Source organism: Myotis brandtii, unplaced genomic scaffold (genome assembly GCF_000412655.1).
Source record: "Myotis brandtii unplaced genomic scaffold, ASM41265v1 scaffold1085, whole genome shotgun sequence".
Classification (NCBI taxonomy): Eukaryota; Metazoa; Chordata; class Mammalia; order Chiroptera; family Vespertilionidae; genus Myotis; species Myotis brandtii.
The window spans coordinates 836,732-856,827 of record NW_005353692.1 but is presented as its reverse complement, the minus strand read 5'-3'; the positions used below and the strand labels follow the sequence as shown (position 1 = coordinate 856,827).

Genomic DNA, 20,096 nt, shown 5'->3' with positions numbered 1-20,096 from the left:
AGCACAAGTTCTTTTACAAAGTGGCCTGACACGAAGCCCACACTTTAATGATAGGTGGTGCATAAGAACATTATTGTTAAATTAATATAAGTTAGGAAAGTCATTATGGTCAGCTATTGGTGAGAGTATAGTGGAAAACCACACACATTACTGGTTATATTATAAGTTGGTTTAGCTATTTTAAAAAAAAGCAATTTGGTGTTAAGCACTAAGAACCTTTATATAACTGATAAATAGTAGTTTTTTTCTGGCCATGATGGATTTTATTTCAAATAGTTTTGTAGGGGTGGGTAAATTTTGGTGGGAAGGGGGAGGGTATTGCTATAACTAAAATTTAAAATATAATGAGGTTTCATTTTATCCTTTTTTTCTGGGATCTTGAAATATAAAAACTTTGTGTGTTTAAATTCTAAGATATAAATTTTAAAAAATATTGTCATAATCTCACCCATTATTTTTGGTGTAACATCCTTGTAGGAGAGCTTTCCTGTCTGAGGAAGCTGGCACTCTTTCTTCTCCCTTCTTCCCTACGAGTACTTAAGGAAAAAATAAGAACTGAAAGTAAATACCTTAGGAGGGGAAAAGGGATGCCTGTTTTGAGCAGCAAAGGATATTTGAAATCTGATTTTATAAATGATCAATTTATTACTACATATTTTCATGTTAGGTAAATTTTACAACCCTATAAAACCTTGTAACTGGAAACTCAAGTAAAGAGTTCGTTGGTAAAGGATCAAATATCTATAATTTTTTTTTTTTAAATACATTTCTGTCTTTTTTTTTTTTGTAATATATTTTATTGATTTTTTTACAGAGAAGAAGGAAGAGGGACAGAGAGTTAGAAACATTGATGAGAGAGATCGATCAGCTGCCTCCTGCACACCCCCCACTGGGGATGTGCCCGCAACCAAGGTACATGCCCTTGACCGGAATCGAACCTGGGACCCCCGAGTCCGCAGGCCGACGCTCTATCCACTGAGCCAAACCGGTTCGGCAAATATCTATAATTTTTAAAAGAATTTCTCCATGACTTTTTAATTGAATTTTCTTATTTTCCTTCAGGATAACTGTCATTGGAAGAGAGCATGCTAGCGTCTTTCTGGTTCAGTCTGTCGACCACAGCAGAGTGTAGAGCTCGAGCTGTTGCCACCTGTTGGTTACCTCCTGTCTGTTTTCTGTGAACAGGTATCACCTCCAGGCTCTGCGGCACCTGTACGTGCTGGCTGCAGAACCACGGCTGCTGGTGCCTGTGGATGTGGACACAAACACCCCCTGCTATGCCCTCTTAGAAGTTACCTATAAGGTAACGTTTTCACCTGTCATTTATTTGTAATTTTACTACCACTCATTCATCTTTGCAGGTCAAAGTATTTCAGAAGTGTCCTTTAAAAAATGACAGTAATGAGTTGAACTCTCATAAAAACTGAAGCCTCCACAGTTCTCGCACATCCTGCCAGCCAGCCAGGCTCATTTACAGTCTGTGAGTCTAAGCTCTTAGAGATCAGCAGCTGCCCTTTCATCCTCAGGGTTTGTTTGAAAGTGTCCCTGTTAACTATATGTGGCTGGTGGTAGTGTTCTAAAAAATGAACCGAGTTGGAACTGTTGTAAGATTTGTTAGCAAAGGGCATGAAAGCCCACAGTCCTGTATTTGAGGAGAGATCTTTGATTTAGATGCAGGACTAGATTACACATAATGTATCTTTCATTCAGAAATGATTGAGTACCTTTTATGTGTCAAAATTATGCTAGGCTCTGGGATACAAAATATGACATTGTCATATTTTTTGTCCACCCATTGGGGAGCCAGGCATGGGCGCAGTACGAATAGAGTGGTAATCAGAGGTATGCATGGAATGCAGGGGGAGCAGAGAAGTGCTCCATCTATCTCTGGGGGGTTAGGGGCAGCAGGACAGGAGGACAGTTAAGGCAGCCACTATGTTTGGGCTGAGATGTGCCAACCGCAGGGACATGGTCCCAGCAGAGAAGACAGCATGAGGTCTGTCAAGTGCAGACTGGCAGTATCGCCAGCATCGGAGTGCAGTGCTCCACGTGATAAAGGTGGTGTGGACCCACAGTGGGTTGTAGGCTTGAGCCCTTTGAGACTTGAGTATCAGAGGATGTTGTGCTATTTGATAGTCTGTACAAACTGCAGGGAAGGAGAAGTGTAGAGTGGAGATGTTTCTTCTTTGTAGCTCCCCCTAACTTAGTGATTTTCAACTAAGTGTGCCGCAAGAATTTTCAAAACATGTAATACCTGACTATTTAGTCAGGTGCACTGACCTCTTTTCCCTTAGATTGTCAAATTTTAAATATGACTACAGCCAATACAACAATAGCAGTCCAGGGTGAATGAATAAAAATTATACCTATTTTTTTGTCAGATTGACAAAAAATATGTTTGGGTGTGCCATAGAATTTTAGTAAATAGTTTATGTGTGCCATGAGATGGAAAAGGTTGAAAATCATTGCCCTAACTCTATCGTGAATGTGGCTCTTGTATTTGTGAAGGGCACTCAGTGGTATGAGCAAACCAAAGAAGAGCTGATGGCTCCTACCCTTCTTCCCGAACTCCATCTTCTAAAGCAGGTAAGTTGGATATGATTTAGGGAGATCTATCCAAGGGATAAAGTCACCAGAGCAGCATAGCATAAAAAATAGTTAATTAAAATCCTTAGCTTTCTCTGTGTTTTTTTTTGTTTTTGTTTGTTTTGTTTTCTTTCCACATGAGTAGGTTTAATTCCAGGTGGTACAGAATCGGGGTAGAAGACTGAAGAACACATTTTGGCAGGATTCTGGGCTGGGTTTACTCTGAGCTCACAGCTAAGGTTGAAATGGCAGAGAAGAACTAGAGAGCCACTGCATGATTATTATTTATTACAAAAGTTTATTCTTAAATGTACTACAGGCTCCAAGAGAGTACTTCATTCTAGTGATAGGTGGCAGCAGATGTTATGACAGGGAATCCAGATGTTAAAACAGAAATGGAGTTAAGGATCACCATTGCCCTAGGCCTAAGGAGCAGCTCACTTTTTTGCTAGATTTCTTTAAAAAAAAAAAAGTTCTTATTAACTTTTTAGGGAGAGAGAGAAACATCTATGTGAAAGAGAAACATTGATCAGTTGCTTCCTGCACCCTGACGGGTTCAAACCAGCAACCTGGGTATATGCCCTGACCAGGAATAGAACTGGCAACCTTTTGGTGCACAGGATGGTGCTCAACCAACTGAGCCACACCAGAGTTTGCCAGATTTTTAAATTCTACCTGTAACCAGGGGACCTTTCCCACGGCCTTTGATTTTAGCTCCTTGAGTTTCTTCACCTCTTTTTGCTTCTGCTTGAAAGCCTTGTTGTCCTCATCCATCTCTCTGGCCTGCTTCTTGCCACCTTCACAGCCAGACACGGTGCCTGCTACCCCTTTCCCGCTTTCTGCAGGAAATAGAAAAGCAGTCCCAGGAGGTGTCATGGGGAGTTGGAAGGCCTTTGCTGGTAGGTTAGATGGCCTCAGAACATGACTCACACACACCTTTGGAAATGGAGTTTGTTAACCTTTCAACATCTCTTTCCAGTCCAGTTATTCTTATTTCTTCTGTGAAGCATGGGTTTCATTTTGTCAGACTAGCACTTTTTCAGCATTGGGTTGACTGTGTTTATATTTGTCTTGGCAGATTAAAGTTAAAGGTCCACGATACTGGGAACTGCTCATAGATTTAAGCAAGGGAACGCAGCACTTAAAGTAAGTCTATTGAATTTCTCCGACATATCTGTAAAGTGAGTAGAAGCACATGGGAAGACATAAATTACAGATGAATATCTAGAATGGTTCTTGTCATCCTTCTATCTCATTCAGAACAATATCTTTGAAACATTTGTGTGAGAAAGTGAAAATTTTAATTTAGAAATAAAACCTTAAATGTTTATGTTTATTCATTGAGAAACTTGAAGTGACTTAAGTTGGGGCAGTAATGGAACTGTAGTTGGAGCAATAATGAACGATTTAGTTTAAGAAAATAAGGCTGATGTGTATCCCACAAAGGGAGCTTGATGACAGTTGAGTTGATGTTTGTCAGATGACATTTCTGTTGCATCTCTTTACCTTCTCTTGTTAGATTGTTGTCATAAAATTAAGCTTATGATAGATTGGTTGTGGATTGAAATCATCATATGTAAGTAATTCTTTAATGAATAGTGAATGTTAATGTAATAGTTTTATACCTATGGCGATATGTAAATTAAGTCTTTATATTTCCAGAAAATTTAACAAGCTTGCAAAAGTTTTTAAAATTTAGTCTCATTTTCCATTTCCTCCCAACTTTCTATGTAATAGCTGTATTCTGTGTTGTTCTGCCTTTAGATTTGCAGCTTTATTTTCTTTTTGCTGCAACCAGTCAGTAGTGATTTGGTGCTTCTGTGTCCGACTCATAGGACTCAGGGATAGAGAGAACATGAAGACGTGTCAGATAAAATACTGCCTTTGAAGCTCACTCATGAGGACAGTCAGGATGCCTTCTTATTTAACAAGTTCTGTGAATCTAGACACCAAAGACAAACAGAGCTTTATTTTGGCTTTCTTGTAGGGACTGGTTTGATTTTAGGCACAATAAATAACCATATATCTTAGTGGAAAATGGTCAGGATTTCATCTCATGGGAGCATGGTGTTGGGAAACATGATGTTTGAAGCAAGAGCTGCCAGGAATACCTCATATTAAGTTCATTCTTATTTCCTTTCAGGTCAATCCTTTCCAAGGATGGGGTTTTATATGTGAAGCTTAGAGCAGGGCAGCTCTCCTATAAGGACGATCCAATGGGATGGCAGAGTCTGTTGGCCCAGACGGTTGCTAACAGGAACTCAGAAGCTCGGGCTTTCAAGGTAGTGTGGCTTGGTAAAAACTGAAGGAGAGGGGAGAGTTCCACATTCCTCTGGCCCACCTAAAAACTTACTTTTGCGATAGCACTGATGGTATGGTGTAGATGGACCTGCTTCCTCTCATCACTGCAGAGTGTAAGGAGTGAATGACCCCTCCGCTGCTTTAAGTGGCAACCATAGTAAAATATGGGCCATGCACAGGACTCTAAGGATAATTCGCATCTAACGGCAAGGATAGTCACAATATATCTTAACGCTATAAAAATATTTAGTTTAATAATTTCACTTATTAATCCTCCACTCTGTCAAGATTTACTTAATTCATGGCAAAAATATAAAAATATTTTTGCAGGATAGCACTTGGTACCATTTTTAAATTTGTATTTGTTGCTTATATCTTGGTGAAGATAAAATGGTGACAGGTTTAGCCTTATTTTATTGGCTTTATCCTCCAAGTATCTGAATGCTAATACAGTAGTATATGGAATGAATAAATAGTTAAAGGGTATACGAAGCAATCTCATTCCCATGGGGCCAGTACATATTTTGCTGAAGTCAAATAAGCTTCCACGCTCGAAATATGTTCCATGATCTACCATCAGAATTTCAGAATTTAACTCAGTTTTCAGGAATTCCATGAACAAAGATGTTTCTACGAGAGATACATTAGAAGCCATGTAAAGATGTCAGGACCCCTAAGGATAGTTACATACAGCAAAAACATGGCACACAGACCAGCTCAGTGGCAGCAGAGGACTGAGAGTCGGTCTTTGTTTTTCTAAGTAAGGAGATAGCAGTTTATTTTAACTCAACTCATATTTAATTTTAGGTCAGTTACCTATGGCTAAATACAAAAATTTCCCAGATTTAAATAGATGTAGCTAACATCAGAGAACGTTGTTTGTCACTATTTGATAGGTTGTCTAAGAAATACCTTTGTAGGACTTTTGGACAAAGTTGAACTTAATTTATTAGCACTATTGCTTCTTATATTAATTAGAGCCCATCTCAAAGACCCTAATCCAGTTTGTAAAGAAAATAGGTACATTTAGACTTGAGTTTGAATGGGGAAAGTGTATAACAATTAAAAGACATCTCAATTTTCTGCCTCCTGGGAGTTCAGAAGTAAAATATAAACCTTAGTGGAAAATGATAAAATGTAATATACATTCATATTCCATTTTCAGTCTTGAACCTTGGGAAATACTCTTTTCCTTTTCCCTTCTAATTTTTTTTTTATGTCGGAAACTACACATGACATAAAATTTACTATGTTAACCTTCTTTGAGTGTGCAGGTCAGTGTTATAAGTACATTCATATTGTATAGTCATCACTTCCATCATCTCCAGAACTCCTTTCATCTTGCAAAATGGAAACTTTGGCTTTATTAAAGAATAACTCCCCACTTTCCATCCCATCCCCAGCCCTTGGTAACCTCCATTCTACTTTCTGTCTCTATGATTTTGAAGACTTATTATCTCATGTAAGTGGAATGATAGATCCAGTATTTTTCTTTCTGCAAGTGGCTTGAGTGGCATTTCCCTCCCATACCTTTTCTGCAACAATCTAGTTTGCTTTTCAGTTAGTCAATGAATGAGGTGAAAGCCTTTTTTTGGGGTGAGTTGTGTAAGAAAGACCTGCTTATTATTGGCCTTTTGATTTCTTATAACTCCTGAGAACAGGTTGATGAAGCTCTAGCAAGTTTGTACAATCTTGGGTTTTGTGGTATCATTGAAGAAAATGAGGTAGATTTCTTAAAACTGCATACGTTGCCATTTGAAGCATAAAGGAAATAATCCTTTGATCTTACTTATGTTTCTTGTTATTTAATTTTTAGCCTGAAACAATTTCAGCATTCACTTCTGATCCAGCACTTCTGTCATTTGCTGAGTATTTTTGCAAACCCACTGTGAACATGGGTCAGGTATGCATTATATAATTTTCTTATATTGTTTGTTATTATGTCTATCTGTGGATGCCACCAAGAAAATCTATAGTACCCTTACATAGTCTAAAACTATAAAATTTAGTAATTTCCTACCTTGATAGAAGAAGCAAGTTAAAATTTTGAAGACACTAATTTTAATAGGTGATGTAACTTTCTTATGTCTGTTCTTATACTGATTTATGTTTTCAGTGTTTACAAACCTTCTCTTATATTTATGTAATTTTATTTTATTTCCTGTGTATTTTATAACCCTTCTTTCTGTTGACTGTAAAACTGTTCTCTTCAGGATTCACAGGTTGCCCAGATCACTGATTTATTCAATAGTTGCAGATGGCAAAGACTGGATGTAGAATTAGATGATCTGGGATTGATGGCCAATTGCCAACCAGAGTGTGTGTGGCCTTAAAAAATTTTTTAACCTCTCCAAGAGGCAGTTACCTCATTTTTAAAAGTGGGATTAAAAGAGAACCTACCTTACATTCTTGTTTAGAGGGTAAAGTGGAATAACCTGTACCCTCTAATTTATTGAATCTTTACTGTATTCAGGCATACATTGGAGGTTTTGTGGGTTGGGTTCCAGACCATCGTGATGACACAGGTGCCATGGTGACGTGGGTCTCATGGTGATGCAGGTCATCATATTTTTGCTGGAGGAGGGTCTTGTGTTCAATTCATAAAAAAGTGCAACACCTGTGAAGCGCAGTAAAGCAAGTGCAGTAAAATGAGGGATGCCTGTATTAGACACTCTGCTCAGTACTTCATGTAATTTTCTCATTTAATTCTCACCCTGAGGGTAGGTACTTTATCATTCGGGGTTTACAGATGAGGAAACTGCCACTCAGAGATGTCACATGCTCAGAATCGCAACTAAGTAAAGACCGGGCACTGCATCAAAGGCCACAGGACTCTGATGAAGGCTCGTACGTGCCCTTAACCTCAGCTGGGTGTGACTTTGCTGCCTCCCCCAGACTTGTTCCGCTTAGTGTTTCTACTACATTTTTGGGTGCTGGGTTCCCTTTTTGGATCCTGCCCTTGCCAGCACAACCCAAGGATTGATTCACTTCTCTCCTTCATAGCACTTACATCCTTAACTGTCCCTTGGGACTTAATTTTGGTTGTATTTTATTGATGTTTAATGTTGTTAGTGCTGTGATTTTATAAAGAGCCAGCTGTTTTACCCTTTTCTGTTATTCACTGCAGAGCTTAAGAATGGACCATGTAGCCTGGCCAGTGTGGGTCAGTGGTTGAGCATTGACCTATGAACCAGGAGGTCACAGTTCAATTCCCCATTAGGGTACATGCCCAGGTTACGGGCTCAATTCCTGGTAGGGGGTGTACAGGAGGCAGCCAATCAATGATTCTGTCTCATTATTGATGTTTCTCTCCCTCTCCCTTCCTCTCTGAAATCAATAAAAATATATTAAAAAAAAGAATGGGCCATTTAGTTGGTATACAGTTGTTCTTGATTTGATTCTGGAATGTACACTGATGTGCTACAAACAGCTTCTGATTTTTCACAGAAGCAGGAACTTCTGGATCTGTTTTCTTCAGTGCTCTACGAGTGTGTTACTCAGGAGACCCCGGAGATGCTGCCTGCATACATAGCAATGGATCAGGTGTGGTTCCGAAACCTATTTCACTTCTGACGAGATGTATTCTGAACGGGGAGAAAAGGTTCCCAGTGTTCATCTTTTTACTTCTCTGCATTTAGAAATTCAGAAAATGAAGCTTTATCAAAGTTGAAAGCTCTGTGCTTATCAAAAAAGCTCAGCATCTTTTATGACAGCAGTGCCCTCTCTGGGCTACCTTACTCCAGGGTTCCCATTCACCTCCTTGTGTGGCCTCTGACCTCCCTCCTGAGAGCCTCTCTGTGGAGGAGACGGTGCAAGTGAGCAGTGAGTGAACAAGCTGTGCCTGCTGCTGGCAGTCATGTGCACACCTGTGAGGTAAAGCTAGCAAGAGGTTACAGGCCCAGTTTATAGTTTAGGGAGTGGAAATTCATTTTTAATTTGTGTGTGTGTGTTCCTGCTGTTTTAAAAGGGGCAGTGCAGGAAATGATGCTTGACAGCTTTCCTACAGGATGGAAGCAATTGATTCGCTCTGGGTTATTAGTAACACATAAGGCTTTTTCGTAGTATATCTTTCAGACTCAAATTTGCAGTTAAGCTAAGCCAGTAGTTTTCTAACTTGGCTAAAATTTATCTGGGAAATCTTAAAAACACAGATCCTCAAAGCCCATTTTATAGCTACTGGGTCAGAATTTCTGGGATGAGGTCTAGGGTGTATAGTTTTAAAGGGCTCTTCAGGTGAATATGATACAGTGAGTTTACAGATAAGCATCTGGTAAATCATCTAATGGCATAATTGTCCCTACTGAAAAGCAGAGTGGGAAATACATTTAGACAGGGAACAATCTCCCAGACCTGAAAATCACACCATACTGAGTAATGTGCTAATTAAAAGGCAATGTCCAATATAATCACATAGGCCCAGAATGCCTCACTGCCTGGTCTCCGACAATATTGAGTAGAAAGTGTCAATGTGGGAAGTGCACACTGGTGCTGGTTGCCATTGTGGCTGGGAATGTGCTTTCCTTCAGCTGTAAACCTTCCTTGTTGCTGTCTCAGGAGGTCTCTATGGAGGGAATATCCTGTTTGGTTGCCACCATGGCGGCTTTGCAGATGGGTCCTAAGAGCAGTATTATCAGAATTGTTGCTTTTGCCTTCTGGCCTGACCCCAGTCATGCCATGATACCCACCAGGGTTCCCAGTGGTGACTGGCTGTGGACCTGTTGGGTTTTCATTTTTTTCAGTGACCTCATTTCCCTGTGGGTTTTTACCTAAGAGCTATTCCTTTTCTCTCCTCAAGGCTGTAAGAAGACTGGGAAGAAGAGAAATGTCTGAGACATCTGAACTTTGGCAAATAAAGTTGGTGTTGGAGTTTTTCAGCTCCAGAAGCCATCAGGAGCGGCTGCAGACCCACCCAAAGCGAGGGCTCTTCATGAACTCTGAGTTCCTGCCCGTCGTGAAATGTTCTATTGATAACACCCTGGACCAGTGGCTACAAGGTAATAAAAGCCTGTGCCCGTTGTGCTTCTTAGATGATGCTGGGACTCAGCTTTTCTGTTCTAACGTTCTCATTGGAAAGCAAGACGATCTGAGGAGAAACCAGAACGCCTGTGGATTTAATGTTTCCAGTTAATGAAGTAGACTGATTACTTGCTTCAGCCTTCAGCTTCTTTAAAAATGTATTTGACCCTGCTTTGTAAACCCTGGAGAGAACATACAGAGCATTTTAAATAGCACTTGACACTTAAGAACCTTTCTCTAGTGTCAGATCATGTTTTCTTTCTGGCCTCTGTCTTTTGTTTCTGAGTGGCATTGCCTCCCTGAGGCCAGCAGCTGTCTTCTTCCCTCTTCTCTACCCCTTAGACCCCCAAGCCCCCACCCCCACTGTACACTGAAAATTTGGTGTGTGCATGTTGAGCAAATGCTTGTTTTACCAACTCTTGAGTCCATGAGAACCTGGGACATCATGTAACAGCGGCCTTCTATCCGTGGATGTATTGACTTGTGATTGAAAGAAAATTGTGACATTACTCATAACAGTGTCAAAGTGAGTCTGCCCCCTGAGACAAATGATGGAGCCTTTTGACTTATGGAAAGCTGTGTGTGACATATGGCTGAGATTGGTTTTTAGTAGTTAACGCCTTGATTTTAGTCTTTTCTGTTCATTCAGATACTTCTTAAACATTTCTGACAGCAATCTGCTTTGGGTAAATACTAACCCTAGTAACATTAGTGGTAACATTCTCGATTTTTTCATGTACTAGCGATCAAGAACCTAAGAGTTTAACTATAATTAAGTTAAGAACTATCTACCTAGGCCAACTGGTGTAGCTCAGTGGTTGAGTGTTGACCCTATGAATCTTGGAGGTCATGGTTTGATTCCCGGTCAGGGCACATGCCTGTGTTGTTGGGTGTGCAGGAGGCAGCTGATCAGTGATACTCTCTCATCATTGATGTTTGTATTTCTCTCTCTCTCTTGCTTCCTCTCTGAAATCAATAAAAATATATTAAAAAGAAAAAAACAACAAAGAAAAGCTACCTACCTATAATAAAATACTATGACATAAATTTCTGGAAAAAAATTAAATTATAAACCAGATTTGGGAAAGAGCAATTTCAAGCTCCCAGTGCTTATATTTAACACGTGTGCCCTATCATTTCCTCTTGTCATTTAAAAGATCACAAATTTTTTTAAATATATTTTTTCTTACTTTGGGGAAAAACACAAGTTATTTTATAGGCTTTCTTGTTTTGTTTCTATTTAGCATTTTATCATGTACTGCAGACCTTTGCTGTTGTTAAGAAATATGTCCTTAAATCTCTGATTTGCAGATTTCATAGAATGAAATGAAACTTTGGCAGTGACTCTAGAGCAGTGGTCGGCAAACTCGTTAGTCAACAGAGCCAAATATCAACAGTACAACGATTGAAATTTCTTTTCTTTTTTTAATTAAATCTTTATTGTTCAGATTATTACATTGGTGGTCAAAGCAATTTTTGATAAATGCTGCCACATTGAGCTCCATGGTAGTTGCACCAATTTTCGCTGCCACCAGCAATGGTTGAGAGAAAATACCTGGATGCCTTATCCAACACACTGTCTCCTTGATATTTTCATTTGCATTTTATTAATTTTAGGTAAGATTGAATATTTTTTAGTAAGATTGAGTATATATTTAAGAGTCATGAACATTTCCTTTGAATTGGCAGTGCCTAGCAATAGAAACTTTTGGAACATTATCTTATATGACTTTTGTCAGAGTTGAATGTAGTTCACAACTGCTTTCTTCTGGATGTGCTCTCTTTTATCAGCTTCTGTAACACTACTGGTTAAGTTTCCCTTCTTCCTCTGTGACTCTTTCTCAGTGTCCTCTGTGGGGCTCTCCCTTTTCTTACCTCCTAAATGCTGTGTCTCTGGGTTCTCTCTTATACAGAGCAGAGAATAGCGTGAAACAAGAAGGCTCTTCGGGCACAAACTAAGGAGGCATTCACTGTAAGGGTCATGCAAATGCAGGGTCAACACTTGTATAAACCTGAGTGTGAGTGCACTGAGGGATAGAAAATCATAAGAGTGTTCACATCCTGGTAGTTCTTTGCAATTTTCTCTCTTCTTTTTGCTGTGTCTTGAATATTTCCTTAAAACTTTTTCTTTTCTTTCTTTTTTTTTCTTTTGCTTTAAGCAATAAGCACTTTAAGATTAAGGAGAAAATGAGATTTGGATTCTTAAGAAGTTAGTGTTATGTAACTTTGGGTGAATAATTGTTCTGTAGTAAAAGAGGAGGAGAGTCTTAAAGCTTATTACAGGTTGTCAAGGTTGGCAGTAGATGAAGATGATAACACAATTCCTCTTCCCTTTTCCAGTTGTGAGAAAAGAAACATATTATGATATGATATGGCACATAAATTTGAAATAATTTAATTCTTGAGAATTAAATAGGGTTTGCTAAAGAACTCAGAATATAAATTTGCTAATTATCATATTATGTCATGTGGTTTCATAATGTTATATGTTAAGGGTGTGTTTCAAATAGTAATTTTCCTGCATTGTTTCTGAACATTACAGGTTCTATGATTAATACTCAAAGCTGAAATAAAAACAAAAATTGGTCTTTTTTTGCATTTCTTTTACCAAGGTTTATTTTTATTTTTAAATCTTTATTGTTGAAAATATTACATATGTCCCCCTTTTACCCCCATTGACTCTAGCTTGCACCTGCCCCCCACCCCAGGGCTTCATCACCCTATTGTCTGTGTCCATGGGTTATGCATATATTCACACAAGTTCTTTGGTTAATCTCTTCCCACCCACTCACCCAAAATTGGTCATAAAGTCTCACCAGATTTTGAAAACAGAAACTTATATTTTATGATCAAGACAGTGTTAGATTGAATACATTCAATTTTATTGTTTTTCATATGGATATTAAACTGTCCTAGCACATTTTTCAGGCTTATTGTGGTATAATGACAAATAAAAGTTGTATGAATTTAAGATAGACAACTTGATATTTTTATGTCCATATTCAAATTTCTTTCAGAACTGGGTAAACTTTTATTGGTATTTGGACACCAAATCTGGGCATTAAGTGTGCTCAATGCCACTCAGTGTCATTGTCTTCAAGACCCCTCACTGGACAGAGCCATTTTTAAAATTATGAATTCATTTTGATATTTCCATTTTCATCATTCCTAAGGATAACCAAAAAAAAAAAAAAAAACACACCAAAAAACAGAAGGATGGTTTAATAGCTCCATTGGAAGCTATAAGACAATAAAGCCAAACTTTAAACAATCTAAGGAAAAATTTGTCTTCATATATTGCTGGGGTCTTATCCGCAGCTGCAAGGGTTCAGGAATCTGGAAAAGGGCTGCAATGTAAATTAAATAAACTAGACATGAAATATAAATTTAGGAGGCATGGGGGAGTCAGGGGAGGCTCCACTTTCTAGTGAAGTGGACTCTCTGACTGTCCAGACCCATGGCTTTTTATTTGCTGGGAAACACATTGGCCCTTTAAGAATGCAAACAGGTAAGGTTTGATAAATAGGAAAAGATTTTCATTAGTCAACAGAGCCAAATATCAACAGTACAACGATTGAAATTTCTTTTGAGAGCCAAATTTTTTAAACTTAAACTATATAGGTAGGTACATTGTTATTAACTTAATTAGGGTACTCCTAAGCTGGCCTTTGCTAAAAACGTCCTCAATCTGATTGAGGTACATTCGCTGAGGTCAACCCCTTCCAACTCTCCCATCCTCAATTCGTGCATGAATCACGCGCGCCTCCCCTGCGCTGTGCCGCGTCTCTGTCGCCCGACCGACTGACCGACACCCCCCACTTCTTCTAACGCCACTTCTTCAAAATAGACTCGCCCAGGCCGAAAACTGACTTCTGCACATGGCCACGAAGTTTCAATCGCACTGTATGTGCCCGCATGTGGTATTTTGTGGAAGAGCCATACTCAAGGGGCCAAAGAGCCACATGTGGCTTGCGAGCCGTGGTTTGCCGACCACTGCTCTAGAGCATTCTCTAAAACAGCGCTGAACTGTTTTCGTTCTATTGCTCTTTAGGACACTTGATGGTTCCAGCATTGCTCTGAGCCTCCACCAAATTTGCTGCTTCAGTTCCCAAAAATGTGTATTTATTTTCTAGTGAGGAACCATCATTTTTTAAAACTCTAAAATCTCTGATCTCCACTCTCAGAAGAACTAGTTGTTGGCTTTGGGATAGAGCACAATAAATTCAGTGAAGATGTAGAACTGATGTATGCATCATCATGGAAATGTCCTCATGTTTGTGCCTTACATTTAAGGTCACTCAGTAATAACCCAGATCACTCATCCATCCAAAAATGCATTGGATTTACCATATTGTCTAGATGTGTATATGTCTCCTCAATTAGATTATAAAATGGGTTTTAAGTTAAGAACATAGAGAAGTTTTATTAACTTTTTAATATCTTATTATGGAAAATTAAAACATAATAAAGTAAACAGAGTAGTTTAATAAGCCTGTCACCTGGCCTCAGCAGTCACCAGCATTCTGCCATCCTTCTGTCATCTGTACCTGCCACATTCAGTTATTTTTCAAATTGTGCCATTTTTCTGTCCCCACCAGCAGTGGGCTGCAGTGCAGTTTTTGGCATTGTCAGTCGGTTTAATGTTAGGCTGCTGGTGAATATGTAGTGGTATCTCATTTAGTTTTAATTTGCATTTTCCTGGTAATTCATGGTGTTAATTATTTTCATGTGCTTTCTTTGTTACTCAGACACCCTTTGTGAAGTGTCTGTTTAACCTCTACTCATTTTTAAATTGTCTATCTTTTGGTTATTGAGTTGCAGGAGCTTCTACAAATTCTGGTCACAAGTTCTTTGTGAAATGGTTTGCACATATGTCCTCCTACATTTTGCCTATTCCTTTTCTTTTTTTTTTTAAATATATTTTATTGATTTTTTACAGAGAGGAAGGGAGATAGATAGAGAGATAGAAACATCGATGAGAGAGAAACATCGATCAGCCGCCTCCTGCACATCTCCCACTGGGGATGTGCCCGCAACCCAGGTACATGCCCTTGACCGGAATCGAACCCGGGACCCCCTCAGTCCGCAGGCCGACGCTCTATCCACTGAGCCAAACCGGTTTCAGCGCCTATTCCTTTTCTTAGGGTGATTTTTGATGAACAGAAGTTTTAAGTTTTGATGAGGTTTAATTTCTCAGTTTGTTGTATAGTTATTACTTTGCAAATACTGTCCAAGAAACCTTTCCTACTCCAGGTCATGAAAAAACTTTAAAGTTTTCTATTAAAAGCTTTGCAATTTTATCTTTTACTAGAGGCCCAGTGCACAAATTCATGCACCAGTGGGGTCCCTCAGTCTGGCCTGCGGGATCGGGCCAAAACGGGCTCTCTGACATCCCCTGAAGGGTCCCAGATTGCGAGAGGATGCAGGCCAGGCCGAGGGACCCCATTGGTGCACATCACGGGGCCGGGAGGGATGCAGGAGGTTGGCCAGCTGGGAAGGGACCCCGGTAGGGCTTCAAGGTGTGTCCAGCCCTTCTCGCTCAGTCCTGATCTGCCGGACCCCAGCAGCAAGCTAACCTATCGGTTGGAGCGTCTTCCCCCTGGTGGTCAGTGCACCTCATAGCAACTAGTCAATGGTCAACTGTCTGCTCCCTGGTGGTCAGTGCACGTCATAGCGAGCGGTTGAGCGGCTTTAGCATATCATTAGCATATTACGCTTTGATTGGTTGAATGGATGACTGGACACTTAGCATATTCGGCTTTTATTATATAGGATATTTAGGTATATGATTAATCTCAAATTAATCTTTTATGTGGTATGAGGTACGAGTTGAAATTTTTTTTTTTAATTAATACAATGTCCAGTTGTTCCAGGACCATTTGTGGAAAAGACTTTTCTTTGTAATAAAATTGCTTTGAGACTTTGTTGAAAATCATATGCTGAATAATCATTGTGAATCTGTTTCTATAAGTGCTGTACCCTTGGTTGGTCAGTCTGTCTGTATGCCAGAACTATACTGTCCTAATTACTGCAGGTTCAGAGTAAAATCTGAAATCTGGTAGCGGGAGTCATCATGTTGAGAGGGAAAGTTATAGCACTAAATGCTTACAATATGAAAGAGGAACAGTCTCAAGACACTAATCTAAGTCCCTGCTCTAAGAAACTAGAAAACGAAAAGCAAAATAAACCTAAAGCAAGCTTTTCTTTTCCTACTTTCTTGAAGCAAAAACTTCGATTAGTGACTGTAACAGTTCCTTGCCTCAGGCTCAGCATTTTGCTCAGAGGAAGGACAGAATGGCTTATTGGTGCTTTGCCACAGGAATTAGTACATTTTTGTTTCCCAGAGCCTTCACCTAACGGGTTATCCAGCATCTCACATCTGGGACTTGAACTGGAACTCCTGGACGTTCCTCAGTCAGTTCCCGTGACAGAGCATGTCCTTCTCCTGACCCTGTCCTGTTGGGAGAATGGGATTGCCTGGTGCCCAGACCACTAGTTCTGTAAGTGAGGTCCCTGGAGCAGCAGCACCTGGGCACTTGTTGTAAATGCAAGTTTTCTGGTCTCATTCAAGAAATTCTGGATGTGTTTTAATCAGCTCTCTGGGTTCAAGTTTGAGAACCTCTGGCTAAGACTAATCAGAATCTAGTCTTGGAGCTGAAGTCAGTCCCTTCCAGTGCTACACAGTGGAGAGAAGTGTGGTAAAGTGGGTGTTTGTGGAGACAGCTAGTGTGCCACTGTACTTTTATAGCACTCATTACAATTTGCAGTTATGCATTTGTTTGTGTGATCTCCCTGTTCCCCCCAACTCTAAATTCTGCAGCGACAGTCCCTGCCTAGTATATGGTAAATGTTCATTGAGTTCTTGATGAAAAAGAATAAAAAGAAGGCATTCCCTCTGCCTGTCAGGTATGTAGTTTCATTTGTGTTTCTCTTACAGCTGGGGGTGATGTGTGCCTGCATGCCTATCTCAGTGGGCAGCCCTGGGAAGAGTCTCAGCTGAGTATGCTGGCCTGTTTCCTTGTCTACCACTCGGTACCAGCTCCGCGGCACCTGCCATCAGTAGGACTGGAAGGTACTGCAAACCTAAATCCCTCTTTTCAGTATCACTTAGGTTTTTAGTTTCTTGGTAGGAGACATATCTAGCGAGTTATTTTCTCTAGGGGGTTTTTGTCTTCATTCATGGGTGGATGTTACTTTTTAGAACCTTTTCTGACAAAAACTCTCTAAACTTTACACATGCATAAACTTTTATTTACATTCAGAAAAAGATGGGTTACTAGAAACACCAATTAGAAAGGATATATGCACCCCTATGTTCATAACAGCACAATTTACAATAGCTAAGATTTGGAAACAGCCTAAGTGCCCATCAGCAGATGAGTGGATTAAAAAACTGTGGTACATCTACACAGTGGAATACTACACTGTGGTAAAAGAGGAGTTCTTACCATTTGCAAAAGCATGGATGGAACTGGAGAGCATTATGCTAAGTGAAATAAGCCAGTCAGAGAAAGATAAATATCACATGATCTCACTCATTATGGAATATAATGAACATAAACTGATGAACAAAAACAGATCCAGAGACAGAGAAACATCAATCAGACCGCCAAACCTTAGAGGGAAGGTAGAGGAGGGTGGGGGTAAGGGGGAGAGATCAACCAAAGGACTTGTATGCATGCATATAAGCCTAACCAATGGACACCGACAACAGGGGGGGTGAGGGCATGAGTGGGGGGGATGAGGGGTAATGGTGGGTTAAGGACACATATGTAATAACTTAATAATAAAGAAATTAAAAAAAATAAAAGCATTAAAAAAAAAAGGTTGGGTTCTTCCTCACAGAGCCCAAACAACCTGTACGTACCAGCAAACTAAATGTTCATATTGTTTTTCTCTCTTAATTGATTTTTTAAAGTTATTTTTAGTTTTTAAATTGTATTTAAATAATATATGTAATTAAAAAAATAGTTTCACATATAGTTACAGGTCACTTTCTGAAGTACAAAATGAATAAATTTAAATGTTTACATTAAATTATGTTTTACAGTGCATTAGGGAAATTCATAATTTAAATGTTGTGTTTGGGTAGTTGATTTTAAAGGGAAGAATGCCAACTGTAACCTGGCTGAGGCTGTCTCCTTGAAGGAGGATGTGGGCTGAATCTATTGAGAGGTGTGACCTTTCCCACCATTTGCATCTCTTTAGGGAGCACAAGCTTTGCGGAACTACTCTTCAAATGCAAGCAGCTGAAAATGCCTGTGCGAGCTTTGCTAAGATTGGCTCCTTTGCTTCTTGGAAACCCACAGCCAATGGTTATGTGATTGCCTCTGGTGGAAAAACGGTCCTGCAATGTGACTTCTGCACAAAAACATGACCAAACAACACAGCTAAAGAAACATTTGTAAGTGTTATAATATAATCAGGGGAAATGAGCTGCACAAACCTCAATGTATTTTAAAACCTTAGTGTTTTAAATATTCTAGACTGTTGCTGTCAGCATTAACACATGATCTATAAAAGTGAGTTAGAATTTACTTTTTTAAATAAAGTTTTTTGGTTTGTTTTCAGAACTCTTGATGATTTCATTTGGGGTTCCAGAGACTAGAGCAGTGGAGTCTGGGCTGGACATTGGTTTCTAAAGTCCTTCATCTGTGGTGATTCAAGTGAAGTGACTTTATGCTCAAAAATGCAGTTTTTAAAGCTTTTAAAATTTTCTACATCAACATAAGTCCTTCAGCAGTTTCTAAGATGTCACAGTTGTCCTGTTTAAATTAGTTTGTACCAGAAAGTGTGATTGATCATCTAAATGGGAGATTTATATCCTAAGAAAGAATTACCCAATGTGAAGCCTGTTCTAGATAGAGAAAATATGACATTCCACTATAGATATAGCTTCAGAAATTGTCTGTTTCCATCCAAGATGTAGAGAATATTCATCTGTATTAGGGGTCTCTGGACTAGAAGATGAAAGGTACTCATGGAGGTGTTTCCAGCTTCTGCTGTCTCCACTGTGACCTGTGCTCTGTGCTTCTTGAGGCCACTTGTACCGTAAACTGGTAGAAGCTGTAGTCACATCACATGTTCACTTCCTGAACTGTGGTGTTTAGCTTTAAAAGTGAAAATTAGAGCAAATAGAAACATTTCCATGGAGATTTTTGGCAACAATCCCGTGGCCTTGGCCCTTGCAGCGGGTGCTGCCATTCCCCAGACGTGCATCTAGAGGCAGCAGGTCTGGTTCCCTTGACACTCAGGGTTCCATCTGCTCTCCTGCCCCAGTGACTGCTCCTGCAGTGGGCGAGATGCAGCTGGCCCCAAAGGCGAAATGTGCTTCCCTTCACGCTTAAATAGTTTTTCTTCTTTACCTAAAAAGAGATAAAATGGTACATTATAGAAATTCCATTTCAATCTAGATTTAAAGAACTCAGTATCTTGACTACTGTTGCTTTGCCTGCACTCTCAATTGTTTATAATTTGTATGCTTTTCTCTGATTGAAGAACAACTTGAGAGACAGTGACTTAACACATATGAACTCTTATGCATGAGGGAAAATGGTCATTACAATGTTAACAAAAGCAAAAATAGGGCTTTATACAGGAGCAGAGCAGAAGATTGCACAATCTGGAGACAACCCTGTCTCTGTATGTTGGGCCTTGTGATTAGTTGGCAGGGAACAAAAATGATATTCTGGGCAGCGTGCTCTTGAGCAGGCATGCCAGGGTCGTCATAATCAATTCCAGCTACTTAATGGGTTCTCAAAAAATCTTGAGTGTAGCTCTCACCATCCCAGCCTTTTCAGAGCCATGGCAATGGAAGAGCTGGGCAACACCCCGCTCTCAAGGGCTTTGGCCCAGAAGTGGCCATGTCACTTCCAGTCACAGTCTGTTGGCAGGAAGTAGGCATGCTGCTCCACCTCATGTACCTACTCCTCCACTTGTCGTCAGAGGGGAGGGGGATCAGACACTACCAGCCGTGGGCAAACTACGGCCCTCGGGCTGGATCCCCGGATCCGGCCGTTTGAAATGAATAAAACTAAAAAAAAAAAAAAGACCGCACCCTTTTATGTAATGATGTTTACTTTGAATTTATATTAGTTCACACAAACACTCCATCCATGCTTTTGTTCCGGCCCTCCGGTCCAGTTTAAGAACCCATTGTGGCCCTCGAGTCAAAAAGTTTGCCCACCCCTGCA

At 39.8% G+C, this 20,096-nt stretch overlaps 1 protein-coding gene across 5 annotated transcripts in view; it reads left to right on the top strand.

Annotated features, from left to right (window-relative positions):
* The window catches only part of ANAPC1 (anaphase promoting complex subunit 1), a 104,976-nt gene extending 86,500 nt beyond the window's left edge, over nucleotides 1-18,476 (top strand). For all 5 annotated transcript variants that reach the window (XM_014542754.1, XM_005857216.2, XM_014542758.1 and 2 more), the window contains 9 exons: nucleotides 1,186-1,303; nucleotides 2,509-2,586; nucleotides 3,665-3,732; nucleotides 4,730-4,868; nucleotides 6,704-6,790; nucleotides 8,335-8,430; nucleotides 9,683-9,881; nucleotides 16,841-16,975; nucleotides 18,112-18,476. In XM_014542754.1, coding sequence (XP_014398240.1) covers nucleotides 1,186-1,303; nucleotides 2,509-2,586; nucleotides 3,665-3,732; nucleotides 4,730-4,868; nucleotides 6,704-6,790; nucleotides 8,335-8,430; nucleotides 9,683-9,881; nucleotides 16,841-16,975; nucleotides 18,112-18,227 — 1,036 coding nt within the window. In that variant the 3' untranslated portion in view covers nucleotides 18,228-18,476. The remainder of the gene's footprint in view (nucleotides 1-1,185; nucleotides 1,304-2,508; nucleotides 2,587-3,664; nucleotides 3,733-4,729; nucleotides 4,869-6,703; nucleotides 6,791-8,334; nucleotides 8,431-9,682; nucleotides 9,882-16,840; nucleotides 16,976-18,111) is intronic.
* The last annotated feature ends 1,620 nt before the right edge of the window (nucleotides 18,477-20,096 follow it).